At 38.0% G+C, this 20890-nt stretch overlaps 2 protein-coding genes across 4 annotated transcripts; both read right to left on the reverse strand.

The window, feature by feature from the left end:
* Positions 1-253: 253 nt before the first annotated feature.
* Positions 254-12840, reverse strand: LOC103047164 (epithelial cell-transforming sequence 2 oncogene-like). Of its 2 annotated transcripts, XM_007244673.4 has the most exons (22): positions 12739-12840; positions 11992-12224; positions 11290-11402; positions 10870-11032; positions 9988-10240; positions 9741-9856; positions 9008-9129; positions 8824-8896; positions 7755-7923; positions 6933-7061; positions 6370-6462; positions 6032-6208; positions 5014-5117; positions 4639-4773; positions 4219-4427; positions 3314-3461; positions 2717-2790; positions 2478-2634; positions 1723-1788; positions 1518-1606; positions 804-976; positions 254-580 (listed from the first exon to the last, which is right to left on the reverse strand). In XM_007244673.4, exons 2-22 carry the CDS (start codon positions 12121-12123, stop codon positions 453-455), a joined length of 2823 nt encoding a protein of 940 aa, XP_007244735.3. In that variant the 5' UTR covers positions 12124-12224; positions 12739-12840; the 3' UTR covers positions 254-452. The 2 variants fall into 2 exon arrangements, with proteins under 2 accessions (XP_007244735.3, XP_022528540.2); XM_022672819.2 differs by lacking the exons at positions 804-976; positions 12739-12840 and having other exon boundaries at positions 11992-12717.
* A 976-nt stretch (positions 12841-13816) lies between these two features.
* Positions 13817-20432, reverse strand: ccdc28a (coiled-coil domain containing 28A). Of its 2 annotated transcripts, none has more exons than XM_007244672.4 (6): positions 20286-20432; positions 18438-18600; positions 17816-17979; positions 16593-16747; positions 15662-15684; positions 13817-15481 (listed from the first exon to the last, which is right to left on the reverse strand). In XM_007244672.4, the coding sequence occupies exons 2-6, from the start codon at positions 18587-18589 to the stop codon at positions 15427-15429; spliced, it is 549 nt and encodes a 182-aa protein (XP_007244734.2). In that variant the 5' UTR covers positions 18590-18600; positions 20286-20432; the 3' UTR covers positions 13817-15426. The 2 variants fall into 2 exon arrangements, with proteins under 2 accessions (XP_007244734.2, XP_022528538.1); XM_022672817.2 differs by having other exon boundaries at positions 20273-20426.
* Between the last annotated feature and the right edge of the window lie 458 nt (positions 20433-20890).

The raw sequence follows: 20890 nt of genomic DNA on the forward strand, positions 1-20890 counted from the left end.
CACATGAAGCTTAGTTTAGACTTTATTCTGGCCTTCAGGTGTGAAAACTTTCTTCATCCTCCTGAGTTAAACTTTTATTCATTTTTTTGTTGCATAGTCAAATTGTATTTTTGGGAAAAAAAACAAACAAAAAAAATCACAACACTATTTGAGAGGTTTTTTTTATTATTTTAACAAGCTTTTATTTTATTTACCACTGCTTTATAATGATATAAAATATACTTCTTTAAAGCCAAATATACTTCTGCACATATTCTTGCACATATACTTGTTTTTATTTTTGACCCACTTATACAAAACACCTCACTGCATTGAACGTAGATATGCGCTGTAACATTATACTAAAAATAAAATAAAAATAAAAACATAAAACAAAAAATAAGGTACTGTATAAAATAGTGTAATAACCCAAGGATGGTTTGCTGCGTGAAGGCAACATCATGCCATTAGTGTTAATTGTGATTGGCTGCATTTATAGCACTGCGTAAAGCCCCCAACCATCTGATCTTGTCCTGCTCTCGCTCTGTGGAACAGATCCACCGGCGCTTTGGACTCTCCAGAAGAAAAGTGTTCTGCACATCTGTGGATTAAAAACAGTCAGAAAATTCTGGCCATGCCCACAATTCATAATAATGATTATTTCTTCTGTATGATTACAGAATGAAAGAGTCTGTTGATTATTTATTGGTATAGTAATACTGATCTAATTATTCCCTTGTATCAGATGTGATTAGTGTTTTTTTAGACTGATCAGATAGATAATGAGGATGATAGATATGTGTGGGTGGAGATGCTGTCCTCACACTTGGTGTTGTGCATCTCTGATAGGCTGAGGCTGTGCAGAGCGACAGAGGCGAGGAAGGTGTAGGAGATGTTGACGGCGGAGCTGAAGGGCCTGTGGGTCCGTCTCTTCTCACTCAGAACCAGAGCATCATTAAACAGAACCAGACCCAGCTCACCCACACACTCGTACATCCTACCACACACCCACACAAACACACACATCGCATCAGCTTTACACACTCATACATCCTAACTCACACCATCAGCTTCACACACTAACATACAGCTAATCCTCCACATGCAGGACACGCATTGCATGCATTATTCAGACTGGACCTGTTCACTTCTTCAAAGTAGCAACTCTTGTTTAGATGACAGCTTTGCACATCTCTGCATTTTCTCAGTCAGCTTTATGAGGTAGAGTCACCTGTAGTAACCTTTCACTTGACTCAAGAGTCAAGTACTTGAATTTCTTGCTTCTTAATGGTATGAATAGCCCTATTTGAGTGATGTTCTAATCCATATTACGAGAAGCAAGAACTACTCAACTAAATAAAGAAAAACATAATTTAAGACAAAATTAAAGTAAGTCAATCCAAGTTTCAAGAACTTTAAACACATTAGGGAAAGGTAAAAAAGGTCAAATGAATGCAGCCTCAGAGGTCTGTATTGTGTGTTGGGTTGAAAGTGATTTTGTTAGTGGAGAGTAGTTGTGGTAAGGTGTGCAGTATTACCTGAGGGATGGAGTAATGTCCTCATTAAGGCAGTTCAGTAACACCACGTCCTGCGTGGTGATCAGGTACCGGCCTTCCTCCTGAAGGTTCTGGAACAGCAAGTTTGTTACTCTGTTATGTTTTATATTTTTAAAACATAACATATTTTGGAGGTTCTGCGTTTAATGGAACCTGATCTTCATTAATAAGTGAGAGGGAAACTCACTGGGCAGCTCTGGATCCTCTGCTGAGCTTCAAGCATTCTCAGGTCTTGACTGGAACTCTTTTTCAACTGAAGGAAACAACAAAACCGTCTCTGTCTCACTTTCTTCATATATACAGTATATATGTATACAAACATATACAAGCTTGCTTGTATTCAAAACCCATAAAGTTTTTTTTTTACATTTTGTCACCTTACAACCACAAACTTAAATGTGTGTTATTGAGGTTTTAAGTTATAGACCAACACAAAGTAGCTCATGATTGTGAAGTGGAATGAAAATAGAAAATGGTTTTCAAAATTTGAATCAAATAAAAATCTAAAGTGTGACGTGCTGAAGTATTTGACCCCTTTTATTCTAAATAAAATTCAGTGCAATCAATTGCCTTCAGAAGTCACTTAATTAGTTATTAAGAGTGCACCTGTGTGTAATTTGTTCTGTGAATGCCTCAGTGATTTGTTAGAGAGCACAATTAAACAAACAGCATCATGAAGACCAAGAAACTCACCAGACAAGTCAGAGATAAAGTTGTGGACAGGTTTAAAGCAGAGTTAGGTTATAAAAACACATTGCAACCCAGCTGACCACAACGTGAATAGACGTTAATTTCAGGTTGAATGTTTAATATTTGATATTTTGTATTATAGAGATTAACCGCTGCAGCCATACTGCAGAAGTCACTCGGAGCTGCCTGTTAAACTACAGTTAAAGTATAGAACATTCTGGACGGTGAGCTGCAGAAGCTGTATGGTGATACCTTGCGTACGAAGCTCCTGTAGTTGAGCAGTGTGTTGAGGGCAGAGGTTAAGTGGGCGTGGTCAGGGTGTTCAGGTGTGGTTTGCAGCAGTAGAGCCTGAAGTAAAGTCACGTACTCCTCCACTCGCGTGGACGGACTCAGAAACAGCTCCTGAAGACTGAGCCACCACAGGAACTTAGATACAGTAAAAGCTCAGGCCATGTTACCAAAATTAGAAAACTTGAATATTTAAGAATTACCTCAACATTCCAGTGGCCAGCGTCCGGTCCTGCCTCTTTAAAAAAGCTCGGAATGCAGGAATTGTCTCTCTGCACTGCAAACAGAATATATATTAAAATTAAAGACTCTTTAAAAATTGTGAGTTTCTTTAATTTGACCAAATTAAAAACCTCTGTAATATAATCAAGAGGAAGATGGATGATCACAAGCCAACAAACCAAGCTGAACTGCTTGATATTTTGCACCAGGAGTGGCATAAAGTTATCCAAAAGCAGTGTGTAAGACTGGTGGAGGAGAACATGCGAAGATGCATGGCTGTGATTAAAAAACAGGGTTACTTAACCAAATATTTATTTCTAAACTCTTAAAACTTTATGAATATGAACTTGTTTTCTTTGCATTATTTGAGTTCTGAAAGCTGTGCTTTTTTTGGTAATCTGACTATGTCTCATTTTCTGCAAATAAATGCTCTAAATGACAATATTTTTATTTGGAATTTAGGAGTAATGTTGTCCGTAGTTTATAGAATTTTATTTTATTTTATTTATGTATTTATTTTTTAAAGCTGTCCAGTGAGGCCAGGTAAGATTCCCCAGGCAGGTTACAGCTCCCCCTACCGTGTCTATGGTCCTGATAGCAGTCGGGTAGTTGTTGAAGAAATTGGTGTAAGTGCGTAATTTGGTGCAGAAACGGACGAAAACTTCCCCCAAGCACTGCAGAGGACTCCATTCCTCCAGCTTCTCCGAAAGATCCTGCAGAAAAACCCTGCGAACAAATTACACTCACTAAAGCTTCCAGAACTCTAAAAAACGGATCAATCTGACTTATTATTTTATTTTAAACCATATTTAAAGTTTTGTTATTACCCATACACACTGTAAGTGTGTTGAATAAGTTGAATTTACATGACAAAAAATATAATTTATGACCCAGTAACAATAATTCCTTTGCTGATTTATAATATAATACACAAATATGAACTGAACTTTATATATTCAGTACTATAAAATTCTGTTAGCAGGAATAGCTCATTATTGTGAAAGATTTGGCATCAAGTAGAGAAATAATCACTGACTAGTGATTATCACCAAATAATAGTACAGACTACAGATTATTACCAAATGATAGTAATCATAATCATTAGTTGCAGCTCTACTAACTAAGAGGCTTGTGATCCTGATCCAGAAGATAAAAACCCAACTCAGGATTTGGTTTCATCGCCTGGGTGGCTCTGCAGCAGCTCAGCAGACCAAATCCTGGGTGGATTTTTACTTTCTGGACCTTCATTATCCTTTTATTCTGCATTATTGCATTGCTTACTGTTTAAAACTTAAATAGTTTGTTTTTCAAATTCTTTTATCATTTAATTTTATTGTTTTTGTTTGTTGTTCCTTATTTTAATTTAAATGCTCGACTGCACTAAAAATGAGGGTTACCCTCAATCTATTACCGAGTGACAATAAAAGTTGATTAATTGATTGAATAATTGATTGAGTGATTGATTGATTAGAAGTATGGGTACCTGTTGGCTGCCAGGATGTCCAGCAGGGGGCGGAAGAGCGTGAGGAGGCTGGTGGAGGAGATGATGGCCCTGTTGGAGTCCAGAGCAGCTCTGAGTGGACTGTAGTACACAGAGTTTACAGCCTGCAGTAACCGCACATAATCCTTCTCACTCCTCAGAATCTCCAAACACACCACCTCCCGCTGACCTGCAGCACCAAACCCACCACCCTCAACATTTACAGCAGGGTTAGACCATCCGCACCCTAACAACAACCACTTATTGCAGTATTTAGAACTAGTTTTTTAATTCTACACTTGAATCTCTACATCTGAATCCACTGTGATGGAGTCGAGTGGCCAAAAATTCCTATCCAAAATGTATTGTACAAACACTTATGATCCCAGTGGGGTACACACACTGCTTTACATGTACACACACCTCTGGGATTCTGGGGGAGGAGCTGAGGAAGCTGTGGGAGGGGTTTTCTGTTAGAGTGATGGGTTCAGGTTTTTCCACGCTGCTCTCCACACAGTTCTTCAGCAGGAACGTTCCAAGGAACTGCAGTGGATTATCCTACAGGTGATCATCACAGCAATGTTAATAAATATTACAACATTTCACATTTAAACACCTTCTATTATAGCCGTGATTACGGAGCAGTCAAAGACCAGGTTAAACTGCAGGTTCTGTAGAGAAACAGTAGAATAAACATCAGATAAAATATAAAATTACCATTAGGTGCAGTTCAAAAATCAAGGTAATAAAAACATATAGAGTTGCAGAGTGAGAGAAAAAAAAGAGTAAAATACTTACCGGTGTTTCTTTTGTAAGAGTCACAAGACCCTCTATCAGAATCTGGGTAAATTCAGATTTGACAGAAACAGCAGGCAGGTTTATATAATCCCACAGGAACAAACCTGTAGAACCCAAACAATTTACTGAACAAAAACATCTATTTTAAAGTCTAGTGGGTAAGAACCACTGTCTGACACCAATCTTTACATCTAAACTAATATAGGGTCACATCAATGTCAAAAATCAAGGCGCAAAAACACCAGGTGAAAAAAATGAACCTGCAAATTTTAACATTTTGCCTGTGTAAATTTCAGTCTCACGAGCGCAACTGTGAAATTCACGAGCACAAAAAAAATAAATTTTGTGCAAGCTGAACAAAACATTGCCCTCAAGCTTCATTTTTTTTCTCTTTTACAATTGTCCTTGCTTTCTGAAGCAAGGTGTTCGTAGTAGGCGGTCACTCACAAAACCTGGAGCTATCGGCCAATAGCATTTCCTGAGGGAGATGACCCTAACCCCACCCACAGCTGGCAAGGACAACTGTGAATTCAAAAAGAAAAAAATGAGTTCAAAAAAGGGGAAAAATGAAGCCTTTTTTGTGCCCGTAAGTTTCACAGTTACGCTTGTGAGATTAAACTTTTACACACAAAATGTTAAAACTCGCAGGTAATTTGTTTTCACCTGGAGTTTTTGCACCTCCGACATTTGACATTGACGTGACGCCATAAACTGATCATTAAACATCAATACTGTGTCTTTAAAAATCTTTACCGTATTGCAGAACGAAATAATGTAATTCAATATTGATGTTTTTTACACCCCTAGATCAAACTGCCAGCTCAAATTCTAAATCATGTCTATATCCTGATTGAGTTTAGATTTTTTGATAGTCTAAACAGCTGTAAACCAGTGTAGATCTGAAACTGATTTGGAGATTGGGTTTTGAAGTGTGATTATGATCAGATTTATAAAGATGTGATCAGCCTCTGCGCTGTCATAATAACATCACTGCACTGAACACTTGGATCAGCCTTACCCAAACAGCGCCCCCTGGTTTCCTGACTCAGAAGCTGCAGTTGTGGCTCCAGCTGGTTCCTCAGGGTCTGCAGGGTCTGTTCTATCTGTTCTGCTTGTCGGCACCAGCTCAGCATCGACTCGACCCGCAGGTACAGCAGCGGTGGAAACTCGCCGTGATCTGACCAATCACTCAGAACTGACAGACATACCAATTAAAACTAATAAACACAAAACGATAAGACTTAATTTTAAAGTCATATAACATAAATTACCACTGATTAAACAGGGCTTAAACCCAGCACTGGGCCTCAACTCTTCTGATGAATTTAATAATATTAAAAATAATAAATAACTCACTGTGTTGGTAGGAGCCAGTGCAGATTCCTGTGGGTGCTCTGACCATCAGTCCAGTCAGAGTGGAAAGCTTGGTCATAAGCTCCACCCCTGCAGCTGGTTACATAACATACATATATAAAACAACAGCAGTAATTTATGAGACACTGTGCATCTTAGGTGATGACTACTATAAAAACTAATACTTCATAATATTCAATTCCTCACATTTAGATACAACAGTTGGCATCATGACTTATGCTGATATGTTGCTGGTTGGGTGCCGGTGCCTGCCTTTTCTGAATTGAGATTCATCACTGTTTACCACAATCCCTCTAACCCCCTTGCTTTTACTTCCTTTCTGTTTTCTATCTCTTTCTTGTTTATCAAGATGCCCTGTTCCTGATGAGAACATCTGATTTGTGACAACATTCACTGTAAAAAATGCTATATAAATACATTTTGATTTAATTGAACTGATTACTAATTCTTGCAATGCACGGCTAAAGTATTCCCTATTCTTCTACATTTTTAAAACTCTGAAAACTCTAAACAGCACAGTGAAGAACAGGAACTTGTAAACTGACCAGAAGCTCCCAGAGGAGCAAAGATGTTCAGAGATCCAGCTTCTGAGGCAGGAACCACCCAGCCACACAGCCTTTCCCAAAACTCCCTTATACCCGGCTTCACAACCGTCCTCTCAGTGATGCTCAGGCCTGTGATCAAAAACATTATTCATGTATTGATTTATTATTAAAAGAGAATCACTGCACTATTCAAGTGGCAATCTGCGGGTTCAAGCACGAAGTGTCACAATGATAGAAACAGTTTCAGATAAATGTACAAAAAATAATTCAATGTATGAAGTATAAAGTGTATAAAGAGTTTTAATATCTCTTATAGATTGTCAAATACACAATACATGCAAAACTGTAACTTGATAAGATGCATGGTTACTAAGAGAGTTATGTAGCATTGGCCCTGCCTGCTTGTGACAAATTTGCAAAAGTATGTGGCATTAAAATTTATTTAAAATGTTTTACTGGTCAAAAGTCTTAGGACTAGTAGTCAAAAGTAGGTTTTTCATTTTATGTAAAAAAGCAAGTCAACAGAGCTTCATGGTCCAAACTGGAAACTTGTTTGGATAGACCCAAAGTATAAACAAAAAGTTTTAGTTTAGGTCTTATCCTTCTGAAGTTCTAAATTTGTGCAACAGCACTTGCAATAACAGCAATAATATTCTCAATGGAGGTTATTATTGCTGTTCTTTGAGATGTACATAAACTATATCTACCCACAGAGTTTTGTGTCTCTATGACTTACTGTGTGTTTTTTGTCAGAGGACAAAGAAGAAGAAGAAAATCTCTACATGGTTCTGAACATGATGAAGATAATGAAGATATGCTCACCTTCTATAAGACTAAAGTCCTCAGTGCTTCCTTCAGTCAGAATGCCAACACTCTGCACTGCTCTGCCCTCTATTGCTTTCTCTATCAGAGAGAGAAGAGCCTCCAACGTCATCCCACTGTAATCATACAGCAGTGGCAAAGTATGGGCCAGAGCACCACCCAGCACCAGCTGCACAGAAGAAGAAAGGATATGAAACAAATAGTACAGTTACAGTATGGACAGTTACAATGAAAAGTATTTAACCATTGAATTAAAATAAATAATTTTGCTCAAAAAGTTGCTCAAAACTATGACTAGAACAAGTGTTTTCATCAAATTACCAAAGTACCATCTGTAATGTGTATATATGCAATAATGTAGAAGAAAAACTGTCATTGGATAAAATAGCAAAAAGTATATATAATCTTAATCATTTTTAGTTCTAAATATTTGGGTGTTTGCAACAGCCATTTCAGTTTGATATATCTAATAACTGATGGACACAGTCATATTTCAGGATTGAAATTAGGTTTATTGTAATAACAGAAAATGTGCAATATGCATTAAACCAAAATTTGAACCGGTGCAAAAGTATGGGCACCCTTATCATTTTATTGATTTGAATACTCCTAACTACTTTTTACTGACTTACTGAAGCACAAAATTGGTTTGGTAACATCATTGAGCTTTGAACTTCATAGCCAGGTGTATCCAATCATGAGAAAAGGTATTTAAGGCCATTTGCAAAAACAGAGTCGCCAGAGGGGTGGTAAAATGATAAGGGTTCCCATACTTTTGCACCGGTCAAATTTTGGTTTAATGCATATTGCACATTTTCTGTTAGTACAATCAACCTCATTTCAATCCTGAAATATTACTGTGTCCATCAGTTATTAGATATATCAAACTGAAATGGCTGTTGCAAACACCCAAATATTTAGAACTAAAAATGATTAAAATTAATAAACCTTTTCATATGACTGTATATATATATATATATATATATATATATATATATATATATATATATAGAGAGAGAGAGAGAGAGAGAGAGAGAGAGAGAGAGAGAGAGAGAGAATTTGAATGTACCTCATATGCAGGGATGCTGGACGACACCAGCAGTAAATGAACTGGAAAATGTTTACCAGATTGTTTCGAAGACCTGAAGGGAAAGCTAACAGTTTTTAATCACAGTAGTATTTCAACTGACCTAACACCAAGTTAAATTCATTATTTAATACTACATTATAATTAAGTAATTCAGAAGCCTGACCTCACTGGCAGTGTTTTCATAGAGCTGGTCGTCCACGTCTGATCGATTGTTGAATTTAGAGTGTAATTCAGCTGAGCTCTGCTGTCTTTCATACTGTATACGTTCTCCAGGCGGCACTTATCCTAAACACCAAAACAAAACAATATCAACTGCGTTCACCAGTACAGATCTGATCTGTGTGCATGAATCTGGAACAATATTAATATGAATTCAACAAAACGTCCTTAAAGTAACAATCCAGTACGTTCCAACCGGTTCTCTTCTGGGGCTATTCCTAGTTGACTAATCTGACCAGTTAGTTTACTTACAGGCTTGTCTCTGATTCCAGCCTGGCCTTTCTATTCTTTTTGTATCTGCTGCTGAAGCCACTGTACTTTTGTTCACAAAGTCCTTTGTGAACTATAGATTGTGATACCTTCACTTGTGCCTTCTGGAAGTTGTTGCTGATGTCACTGACAGATGTTTTAGGGTTTTTCTTTACAGCACTCTTTGGTCAAGTGCTGTGGTTTTCCTTGGTCTACCTGTTCCATATCTGTTACTTAGTACACCAGTGACAACTTTCTTCTTCAGGACATTCCATAAGGTTGTACTAGCTATTACCAATTTTTGTGCAATATTTACATACAAGAGACAGAGAGATTTACATTGTGCTAGAGACAGTAACTTCCAAGATTAATTTTAGCTGTAATTTACTCAAGCTTTTACAGTTTTGTGGTGATGGATCTAATCTTACCCCTAGCTGGACCAGAGCGGTGGTTAGTGTCATCAGGCTGGACTTCTCTTGGTTGGAGGACACTTCACCAGATAAGCTGTTGGTTAACCACGCCCTCCTGCTCTTCAAAGCAGCTCCTGTTATGAAACCCATACTCAGTGTTTAGTAACAGCTCTTATTCTGAGATCAGATCATCTATAGATTCAATTTATATATTCAATGTTACAATACACTGCGAGAATGTTTGGCTATTAAATATCTAACTGACGTTTATGCTCTGCTATCCTGCCACGGATGGTTTGTCGGATGATATGTTCTGTTCTTCTTTCTTTCTGCTCTTCAGACTCCATCACGCTTTCACTCAGAGTGCCATAAATGTCTCCAGCTTCCCGCGGGTACAGAGTGTCCAGGCTGGCGGCACAGGCCACATAGTGCCGTTTCCAGGCCCCGTACTCTGTGTCTGATGGGCTGTAGGGGAGGAACCAACCTCGCCGGACACACTTTGGCAACCACAGACAGTCCTGCAGTATCACACACAGAGAAATGACTCAGCTGTGTTCTGCGTTCAGTACTCTGAGTTATTACAGAGAGCATAACAATAAAAAGCAATAATAAGATATGTAGAACGTTCCAAACTTTTTGGATATCACATTTTAGGTTGTCTAGACCACAACGCTACATTTTGCTCTACAAGGGCCTGGTGTCCTCTTATGAGGCCATTATATTGTCACCCAGTGGTGGCAAAAGAGTTTAAATGAAATTTAAATTAACAGTAATGTCTGTAATGTTATTTTTTAGTGATAAAGCAGCACTTCAAATGAGCCATATTGTTCAATGGGGCACAACTGTTGTTTTTACTTTTGTTTTGCACTTGTTTTGCGAAATTTGTTCAGGCACAAAAAAAAGGTTTTGCACATAATTACTAAATAGCGACTTCATCACGTTCTTTTGAAACATAAAACTAAATCAGGTGGCAACTAGCCCAAACAGCAAAGAGACATAAAAACGCATGCCATGCAGGAGTTCGGAGGTTAAATGGATTTATTCCCAAACACTCAAACATGCCATAAATTAGCCGGCTGTGTTCTGCGTTCAGTGCTAGAGTTATTACAGAGTGCCAGCGCAGAGCAGCAACATGCCCAGAGCGTACCTGCTCTGCCAGGAATCTCCAGTGCCAGCTGACTTGGGCCGCGGCGGACAGGTCCACAGGGTTCAGGAAGGACAGGATGTACAGAGAGAGGAAGCGGGGCAGCACTGTCACAAAGTCCAGTTGAGTGATGGGGACTGCCTCCATGAAACGGTCGCTGACGAACCTAAAGATAGTGAGAGAGTGAATTCACAGTCTTGTACTATTGCTGTTATTATCCACAAAATACTCTCATCACCAATACAATTAATTAATGGCATTCATCCCCTACATTTTCTATAATCAGAGATATGTGTAAGCAGCTGGATATTGTATAGTATTTGTAGTGTCTTCAAGGCTCAAAGTTCTTGAGACTGCAGCAGCAGTGTGTGAACGAGCATTGTCCTGACACATCACGGCCGACTGAATTAAATCTGGATTTACTTGAGTTGTGACTTTGAGCATCTTCTGAGGAGCAGGTGGAGAAGGTGTTTGCGCTGTCCGTCTGTCCAGAGGTCAAACCAGTGTAGGATCAGGGTCGTTCTCTCCTGAAAAAGCTACACATACATTGGTCATATTAATTATTCTATAAAAGTTGAATTATGATTGAATAAATGTTGATAATGGACCCATTATTTCAAACACTGACAAAGATTAAATAGACATTTATTTAAAGGTTTGAAGGGTTGGGCCTCTTATACACCTAATGCTCCACAAACAATTAGAATATATTAGAATATTATTGTTGTTGTTTTCAAATGTTTTTTTTTTCTGCACTGCAAGAACACAATACAAGCTACACTATAGTAAATATAACAGGACTTTGTGTTTTAACAGACAGAAAATTTGTGAAACAGTAGGGGTGATAGATTATTAAAAATATATATTCTTGCCGTTATATACTGTATTTTAACAGTTTAAACAAGACTTTCGTTTTGAAGAAGAAAATGTTCCTTTCTGTAACAACATTTCTTGGTTGACAAATTGACAGTAAAAAGCTGTTAAATACAGATAATAATGTATTCCACTATTTCCACTTTCGTAAAAGCACATTATTAGAGCAGTAAGCCATATGGTTATAGGTTTACAGTACTCACAGTGTTTAGCACTGTAGTTTACAGTATTTAGCAGAGCGCACACTGGTACCTGCTGGTTGGACGGTTTGTTGGTAACGGGAGTCCAGGTACTAAAGAGCGTGGCTCCGGCTCCGGTCCCCGCGCGCTCCGCTCCACGCGCGCTGCTCCCGCACTGCAGAGCGCCCGAGTCTGCGGACGTCATTTTGGCGCCAGAGTACGAGTTTCAAATGTAGCCGCTTCGTAACGAAATTCTCAAGTGCAGTATTCCCACTTCCGGTCGGAATTAAATTAAACAGCCCAGTTCTGTGGAGTTTAGTATAATGGAGTATAGTTCAGTATAGTTTATATCAGTATAGTTTAGTATGTCAGTATAGATCAATAAAGATCATTAGTAAAGTATAGTTTAGTAAAGATGAGTATAGTTCAGTATAATTAAGTACAGATCAGTATAGTTTAGTATAGATCAGTATAGTTAAGTACAGATCAGTATAGTTGATTATAGTTTAGTTCAGTATAGATCAGTATAGTTGGGTATAGATCAGTATAGTTTACTATAGATTATTATTGTTGAGTATAGTTTACTATAGATCAGCAAAGTTTAGTATAAATCAGTATATTTCAGTATAGGTTAGTATAGATCAGTATAGGTTAGTATAGATCAGTATAGTTTAGTATAGATCAGTATAGTTAGGTACAGATCAGTATAGTTTACTATAGATTGTTATTGTTGAGTATAGTTTACTATAGATCGGTATAGTTTAGTATAAATCAGTAGTTTAGTAAAGATCAGTATAGTTTAGTATAGATCAGTAAATACCCTCAGTAAGCTCCTTCAGGGAGTCTTCGCGCTGCCATGGCAACAAAACAACACAGCGGAATTCCTTTACTGGGAGTGACGCGCTGCTCTTAGATTACCGCACTGCAACCAGGAAACCCCTCTATTATAATACATGTAGCCCTGAGATATACTGAGGAAATAATGTTTTATTTTATAAATGTACATTTAAACAGAAACAAGAAAATAGACCGAACTACAGAATAAATTGAAGACATTTATTTAGTATTTAGTTTAGTAGCTGCTAATTTTCCCAGTTCAGGTTATTTCCAAAGCAGTGGATAATTCTTTTGGGATAAAAGATTTAGTTTTGGCAATGATCAGCTTACACAGTATGAATTACGCTCACTCACAACGCTTGTTTGTGTAGATTCAGTGTCCTTAACCTAGACCAATAGGAGGGGGCGGAGCACACAGCTCTCTAGTGTTTAGAAATAGGACCTTAAAGTACTTGCTGTCATTTAGTACATATCTGTGCTTTAAACACAGTCATGCCTAGAGTTTGTACTCTATCAATCATAGACGTACTGTTATTGTTTTAGGTCATAACTGTAAGAGGGCAGTGAACCTCTGAATCTAAACAGAGTACTGTTACACTCTGCGTTAATTATTCAGCTGGTCATGATTTGGTGACCTTTAATTGAACATGTTTTGTGGAGAAACTCAGGGTTCTGTGGTGGAGCCTATTAACCTGATATTATTAAATACAGCTCTATAGTTACGACCTTGAAGATCTTACGCTTTATCAGGCACTAAACACAAACTAATGGAAGTTACAGGTCAAAATTTTATAGAGTTAAATCCTTAATACCAGCATGTTAGTGCATAACGAAAATGTTCTGAAGTAAACTGAACCATCAGCAGTACAGCACCTACCGCAGTTTATTTACCGATAATTTAGTGTTGTCAAAATTATTTGATTTATAATTTGATTTGGTTTTTGCAAGGTTTAAAACAAATACTTCATACTTCAAACAAATACAAGTCCAACCGACAGACAGACAGACAAACAGACAGACAGACAGACACAAAGGCAGACAGAGAGACAGAAGGCAGAAGGTCAGGGTCATTAGGAAGCATGTGACCTTTATTGATGGCACTCTCAAACTCAAGCCACAGAAACCATGAACATTCAACCAGTTATATTAGAAATGTAAATCATTTTAAAATAAAGTAGGTGCACCTGCAATATACAAAGGCTTTTAATATTATAAAAATAACATTCCTCCAGGTACTTTCGAGTGCAGAACCCGTTTTTCTGCATACTCAAGACAGAGAAGTCTTCAGAATAAGGCAAATATTGATGGGATTTAATGGGGTTTTTGGGCATCTTCAGTTTTAAAAGGGGTTTAAAATACTTAATAAATCCCAACACACACACACAGTGACTGATTAAATAACAAAGGGTCCAAAGATGAAAAATATTCGTATCTTGAGAATTAAAAAATAGTTATTCGATAAAGTGAATTAGTGACATTGCAAATGTTCTCATATTGCACAACTCAAAGGCATCCAGCAATAAATATACTGATTATCAGTCCACCACTGGGGGAGTGTAACATTGATCAGATCAGTTATCTGTTTGGGGCTAAATTGTAAAACAGAAAACTATGGGTAAAACATCATGATTTTATTTTTCTTATTTAGTATGTGTAAAGAAGAAGACATGGGCTTTCATCTTTTTTCCACAATATAAATTTAGGAAACATTAGAATTTTGTAAAGTTGGATTGTGCCATCAGATTTTTGTTACTATAATCCCTTCTAGACTTATTGTAGCTTAGAAACCACCCAGCTAACAAATTAGCACCCATTCCTTCAGTAGGAAGCTTTACTATTTCAAATTCAAACGTTCAATTATACAGTGCCCTCGTGTTTTATGGGGCAGTGTAGAGTCCAGTGCGCTCTGCTAATCCTGTAAATAACAACCCCTCAGTGATAATCACTGTAGCTGCAGCCAAAGAAATAATCATATGGCTAACTATTTTAATAAAAAGCTGATATGCTATATAGGAGTTATCTACTGGTGGAATGTTTGCTAACTTGTTAGCTGGGAAGCAAAACTAATGAAATACCAGTGCAATAAGCTGTTTTAATAAAAAGCTTATATGCTGTATGTACATTTTATGTGTAATTTCTCTACTGATGGAATGGGTGCTAATGGGTTAGCTATGTAGTTGTGTGAATTTGTGACAGTTACAAACTTTGACACAGGATATCTATTAACACCTAATCTGTTGAGTTTGTTAAGATTCTGGTGTTATTCTGGTTTATTCTAAATTATTAATTATTAATCATCAGAATTCCAGTAATTAGGTCTTAAACATGTGGACACAACAAAAAAAATAGTCACCTGACTACTACTAAATGGCCAAAATGAGCCTTTTTTTGTTTTCTAACTTAGCCTCAAACGGACAGGGACTTGAAAGTAAAGATGGATATACTGACCCCTGTGGATGGACAGATGCATTACAGCTAGCTCCTACACGGATGGTTAGGTGGTGAGGTGTGCGATGTGTAACGTTATGAGTGATCTTGATATTGCATTTAGTAGTAAACTGTGCAGTGAGCCAGTCCTGTAGGTCTACTCTTCCTGCAGGTGGTTAATGGTGACGCTTTCAGATATGTACACCCTCCACACCAACTAGATCTTCATGCCGGATCCAGAGCTTCAAATACTGGACGCTCTGGGGGCTTCCTGGCTATCAGCAAGGTTCAGCTTCTGTCTGGAGAATCATGGTTAAGAAAATATTCATCTCTGGTAAATATTCATCAGCTTTACACTCAGCTGAGCCGACTGGAGCTAAAAGCTGAAGTCAAGTTGTTTCACAATCGAGTGATTCTCACCAGGAGCTTTCTCTGCTAAAATGAAACATCAGAAACGAGTGCAGTTTAGAAAAGGATACATCGAAGAGCTTAACTCCTCCAGCTGCAGAAAACAAACACAGGAAGATCAAACATTGCACAGAAACACACATACAGTGGCATGCAAAAGTTTGGGCACCCCTGGTCAAATTGACTCTTACTATAAACAGTTACACAAGTTGAAGATGAAATCTCCAAGATGATCTCCAAAAGGCAGTTACACACTTTTTAACATTCTAAGCTAAATAAGTGTATTATTTTGGACTTGTGAATCAGGTAAAGGAGTATCTTTTAAAAGTTTGGAAAGCCTGGGAGATTTGAGCAATCAGATAACTCTGGATGAGGTCTCAGACCTTAGTTAGCTTGTTTACGATAATGGTTAGGAAAGACCAGGTGATGCAAATTAAATTTCAGCAGCTGCCTAGCACTCTGACAATAGACAATAACAATGTGTCACAGACCAAGAGAAGACTAAAAAAAATAGTAAGGCTTTTTCAAGATGCCGTTTCCCTTTTTTCCATATATACTTAAGAAATTGTAAGAAAACCAGAGTATTCTGGGATGTATCAGTGAGTATATACTCCTAACCGAGTATTTTTGAATGCTTAAACTGAAAATAAAAGAGTAGAAGAGTAATCTCCATCTTCTAGATGATGTATAATCATATTTCAGCTCGACGTGTTAAAAATGCACAGCTTGAAGTTTGCGTTTTACCTGATCTTTACACCACTTCTTACTCTTAGTTATAAAGAATAAGATGTTTATTATATATAAGAAACATCTAAGCTGGTTGAAATGCAAAAATCTGATTATTGTCTGACTCATGTAGACAGTAGAGTTTTCATTCAGTAATCATAATCTGATTACCCAAATTTGTGTAAATGTGTTGATCAAATTACTGATAAACTCCCAATGTTCTGGAGTAATGGGAGTAAAGTGCCTGAACAGACATTCCTATAAACACTTGCTTACGTTCATTAGAAGTTTGTCCATGTTGGTATCACAGGCGACCTTGCGTTGGTCTTCAGGCATTTCATCTACCTCTCCATACAGGTCAAAGTGCAGTCTGGCCAGCTTCTCCTGCATCTCTCGAACATGCTCCATCTGATCAATGGAACACTCATTCCCTTAAAGACAGGAGAAACTGATGAGTCTTGGGTACTCTCTTTTTTCTGGTAGAGAAATATTGGAAACCAAGACAAAACAAACCAGAATACGTTTCATATTTTTCTAAGTACCACATTTATCTTTGAGGACAGATTTCTGTGGTATCTGCATAGGTTGCTGTGATGTCTGTATGGGCTGCTGTGGTGTCTGCGTGGACTGCTGTGGTTGCTGTGTGGGCTACTGCAACATCTGTGTGGGCTGCTGCAGTGTCTGTGTGGGTCACTGTGGTATCTGTGTGGGCTGCTACAGTGTCTGCGTAGGTTGCTGTGGTGTCTGTGTGGGTCACTATGGTATCTGTGTGGGCTGCTGTAGTGTCTGTGTGGGTTGCTGTGGTATCTGTGTGGGTCACTATGGTATCTGTGTGGGCTGCTGTAGTGTCTGTGTGGGTCGCTGTAGTGTCTGTGTGGGCTGCTGTAGTGTCTGTGTGGGTCGCTGTAGTGTCTGTGTGGGTCGCTGTAGTGTCTGTGTGGGTCGCTGTGGTATTTGTGTGGGTCGCTGTGGTATTTGTGTGGGTCGCTGTAGTATCTGCTTGGGGTAATGTGGTATCTGCTCGAGCTGCTGTGGTATCTGTGTGGGTTGCTGTGGTGTCTGTATATGTTGCTAAGGTATCCGTGTGGGTTGGTGTGGTATCCACTCTTTGGAGCTCCTCCCTCACTCTGGATTGAGATAAAGAATATGAACCTATATATGTCAAAAATGTGCTCTGGCAACCTGGCAAAATCTCTATAGACAAGTCATCACTCTGTGTTGGATGTTCACTGTTTTGTCTGATTCTCTGTCCTGATACCACATTTCTGTAAACTGTAATCATCAATTAATAAATACTATATGAATAAATTTGATTTAATTTGATTATAGGCAGTCATCTTTGCAACACCACTGGGCAGTTATATCCACTCAAGAACAAGAGCAGCTTTCTAAAAGGAGAGTCTGAACACTCTAAACTGAAATTAAATCTAATACAAATCCTCATGATAAGTTTGCATTGTGATTTTTAGGCTTGTTCCGGGTAAAAATTAGCTACTTACCAAAAGCTTGGAGCTTTCCGGAGTGGAAGTCGTTAAGGAGGCTCAGCAGACCTTTCTCCATCTCCTGCACATCAGACACGTCTGTGAGGAAGGAGTGCTGAATGGAAGCAGTCTGGCTGTTTCTACTGGCCTGAGTCTGAGCTCTCTGTTTTTCTCTCACTCCTCTGCAATAAAAGAATATAAAATCATTAATAAGACAGTTCCTTTACATTATTTATTACTGATAATATCATTAATGTAAAACAACTCCACATTCTCTGTAAATTTCACTGATGACTCGAGCTGCAACTAATGATTATTTAATTTTTATAATCAATGTCTATTTTATTGACTAATCATAGCAGTCCTAAATATCTGCTCTTTCCACATTTAAACTTATTTTGCACACTTAAACTCCACACTGTTTCCATTATTTTAAACCAATAGAGAAAGCTAGGACAAGAGCCATGGCCACAGGAAGCAGAGATGGAGGACATGGCGGAAATAATCACAGAATAATGGAAAATATTCGGCAGATTAGTCATTATCAAAATAATTATTAGTTGCAGAACTACTCCTATATTTACAGAGATTCACAGGAAGGATATTGAAAGCGGATTGTGAGACTTCTCCGTTAACTGACTTGCGGCATCTGCTCTTCTGATTGGAGTGGGTGCCCATCCCTAATCCTAAGGATCTGCTGCTGGGAATGCCAGTCTTTCGGGTGGTGGCTGGAGGAGCAGATTGGGGGACCGACGGTCTGGGGCTTTTCCGTTTAATCTTCCTCTCCTCCATACTGTTACAATCTAGAAAAAGGGCAAAAGAAGAAGATAAACCTTTAGTGTAACTTTACATTACAGAGTAAAGAGACACGGTGGAGAATAAACTAATATCTTCTATTCTTAAAACTATATTCTGATTTATCCTGAAAATATAAAGTATTTTTTAATAATTAACTATGAATAAGAATAGCAGTTTTCCTCAAAAACAAATCATAAAAAATAATAAATAGAGATGTTATTTTTTTTCAAGCAGGTATTTAGAGAAAAAATTGTGATTTACTATATTTAAGTACACTGCTATCTAGTGTGTGGGGTGCTAACTGATACCAATCTAAACTAATAATTAAAAATGAATACTGTGTTTTTGGAAATAGATACAGTATTGCAAAACAAAATATCACCATACAACACGATTTTGATATTTTCCTACACCTCTACTCTTATGCTGCCTTACCTTGGAAGCTCACCCTACGACATGATTTATGTTCAAGTTGTGGACCAACTGACTATATATACATAACTATATGCCCAATAGAGTAAACTTTAATGTGGTACTGGCTATCTATCAGTGCCCTTCTGCTCTTCCAGTAGTAATGGATGCCGTTATGAAGTGCCTTCTATACCACCACTACAAGACAGTAGACAGTGTCCCAGACCTGCTCTTGTCTGTCTGTCTGTCAAAAATATTTCACACTTCTACTCAGTGATTAAACTCTTACATCCAGAATGCAATTGAAAAAACAGGAGGACCAGTGAGTTTTTTGGCTTTCTCAGTCACATAACATCGCGTTCAGTAGCTCCTCCATTTCCACTCACTGTTGTGTTTACGTGGATCTCTGTGGACATGCACCCAAAGTTTAATTATGGTGAGTGGCAGTGGACAAATAGCTATTTTATGAAACGCAAGGTGACGAAACTCAGAGAGTTCAGCGAAAAACAGTAACGTTAGGTAATTCAGCCTGTAATGTTCTCAGAGGACGTCTGAGAAAAACAGATACATGGCCGCTCCGGACGGGAATAAATAACAGAGGACCCACCATAAAAGAGAAAATTACCTCAGGTCCCCCTGAGAAACTAATCCCGTCCAGATGGGGCTTAAGTAAAAACTTAAATAATGGCATAAAACGAGCCCACTCCATACATTAATGTTATCAGTTTAAGCCACGCCCCCTCTAACATCTACACGCCCAGGTTGTACAGTAGATGCCATATTACTGTTTTCGCCCAGCCCTTCAAAGATTCCACCACTATAATAAGAGTAAAAGTTTCTAAACAGTTTCCCCGTAGTTTCTCATGTGGCCTAATTTCGTAAATACGACATTTCCCCTAAAGGCTGTCTCGGTCTCGTACTCGGATTTGACATGCCTGGAACTAGACCTGGACTCGATTGGGGGAAAGTCTCGGCTCTGTCAGTGTTTACTGCACTACTGTGGGCAATTCATTTTTATGAACTGCGCCTCAGAAACGTTATTCTGCTACACAGTTTCGTATCCAAACTGCATAACTATCCGATATCGATAAAATACTAATATAAACCAAGAACAGAACAAGAAACCTTCACAGCTAGCTTAGCTTAGCTCCTCTCCGAGCAGAGGGTTCTGTTAGCCCTGCTGTAGCTGTAGAGGCTAAGCCAAGCTAAGCTAGCTGTTAAACAGCTCGCGCCGCCATACACACACACACTCTCTCAAATACATACTCTCTCTCTTTACCTCCAGCTGTAAACCTTTCTGTCACAGCGCGCTGATATCCTTTATTAACACCATCGCAGAATTACCTCAGTGTAAACTTACACCACCAAAAACATCCCACTGCCCAAAAAAGTTCCCAAAACACTTCCTGCTTTTTTTTACGCACAGTGTCGTCATCACTTCCGTAAAGACGCAAATGTAAATAAAACATCAAATAAAAATATTTTTTTTCAATTCTAAAACATCATTGAATGTAACAAATTAAATAAGTAACATTTCATAAAGAGCTAAATAAAATCAGATTCATGTTCTCAGGTAAAAATACAAATTTGCAATTAGCTCAGTAAAATTTGAACACCAATTGAACTGTGGGCAATAAATCCTGATGTATCAAATATGACACATAAAAGTCCTAAAAGGTATTGTTGTCCTTCAGAATGTAAAATCAATTATACGGTTTTAAAACAAAACTTTTATAGTTATAATTTAATGGTTTAGGCTTTACATGGTTAAAGAAAATAATCTATTTTTCCAGTACTGAGTCTATTTGGCCTTACTGTAACTGCATATTTTTGCATATTTAAGATAAATTCAGTAATAGAGTATTAGGCATGAACGGTGTTCTT

Source organism: Astyanax mexicanus, chromosome 14, assembly GCF_023375975.1.
Source record: "Astyanax mexicanus isolate ESR-SI-001 chromosome 14, AstMex3_surface, whole genome shotgun sequence".
Classification (NCBI taxonomy): domain Eukaryota; kingdom Metazoa; phylum Chordata; class Actinopteri; order Characiformes; family Acestrorhamphidae; genus Astyanax; species Astyanax mexicanus.

Bases quoted from the DNA above. Each gene is read 5' to 3' on its own strand.
- LOC103047164 (XM_007244673.4), bottom strand. From the start codon at position 12,123: ATGACGTCCGCAGACTCGGGCGCTCTGCAGTGCGGGAGCAGCGCGCGT. The intron at 7,924-8,823 runs GTACATTCAAAT...TCTTCTGTGCAG, and splicing joins CCAGCATCCCTGCATATGAG to CTGGTGCTGGGTGGTGCTCT. The intron at 3,462-4,218 runs GTACCCATACTT...ATTTGTTCGCAG, and splicing joins GACATCCTGGCAGCCAACAG to GGTTTTTCTGCAGGATCTTT.
- ccdc28a (XM_007244672.4), bottom strand. From the start codon at position 18,589: ATGGAGGAGAGGAAGATTAAACGGAAAAGCCCCAGACCGTCGGTCCCC. The intron at 16,748-17,815 runs GTAAGTAGCTAA...CCTGTCTTTAAG, and splicing joins CGGAAAGCTCCAAGCTTTTG to GGAATGAGTGTTCCATTGAT. The intron at 15,685-16,592 runs GTAAGCAAGTGT...TGTTTTCTGCAG, and splicing joins TGGACAAACTTCTAATGAAC to CTGGAGGAGTTAAGCTCTTC.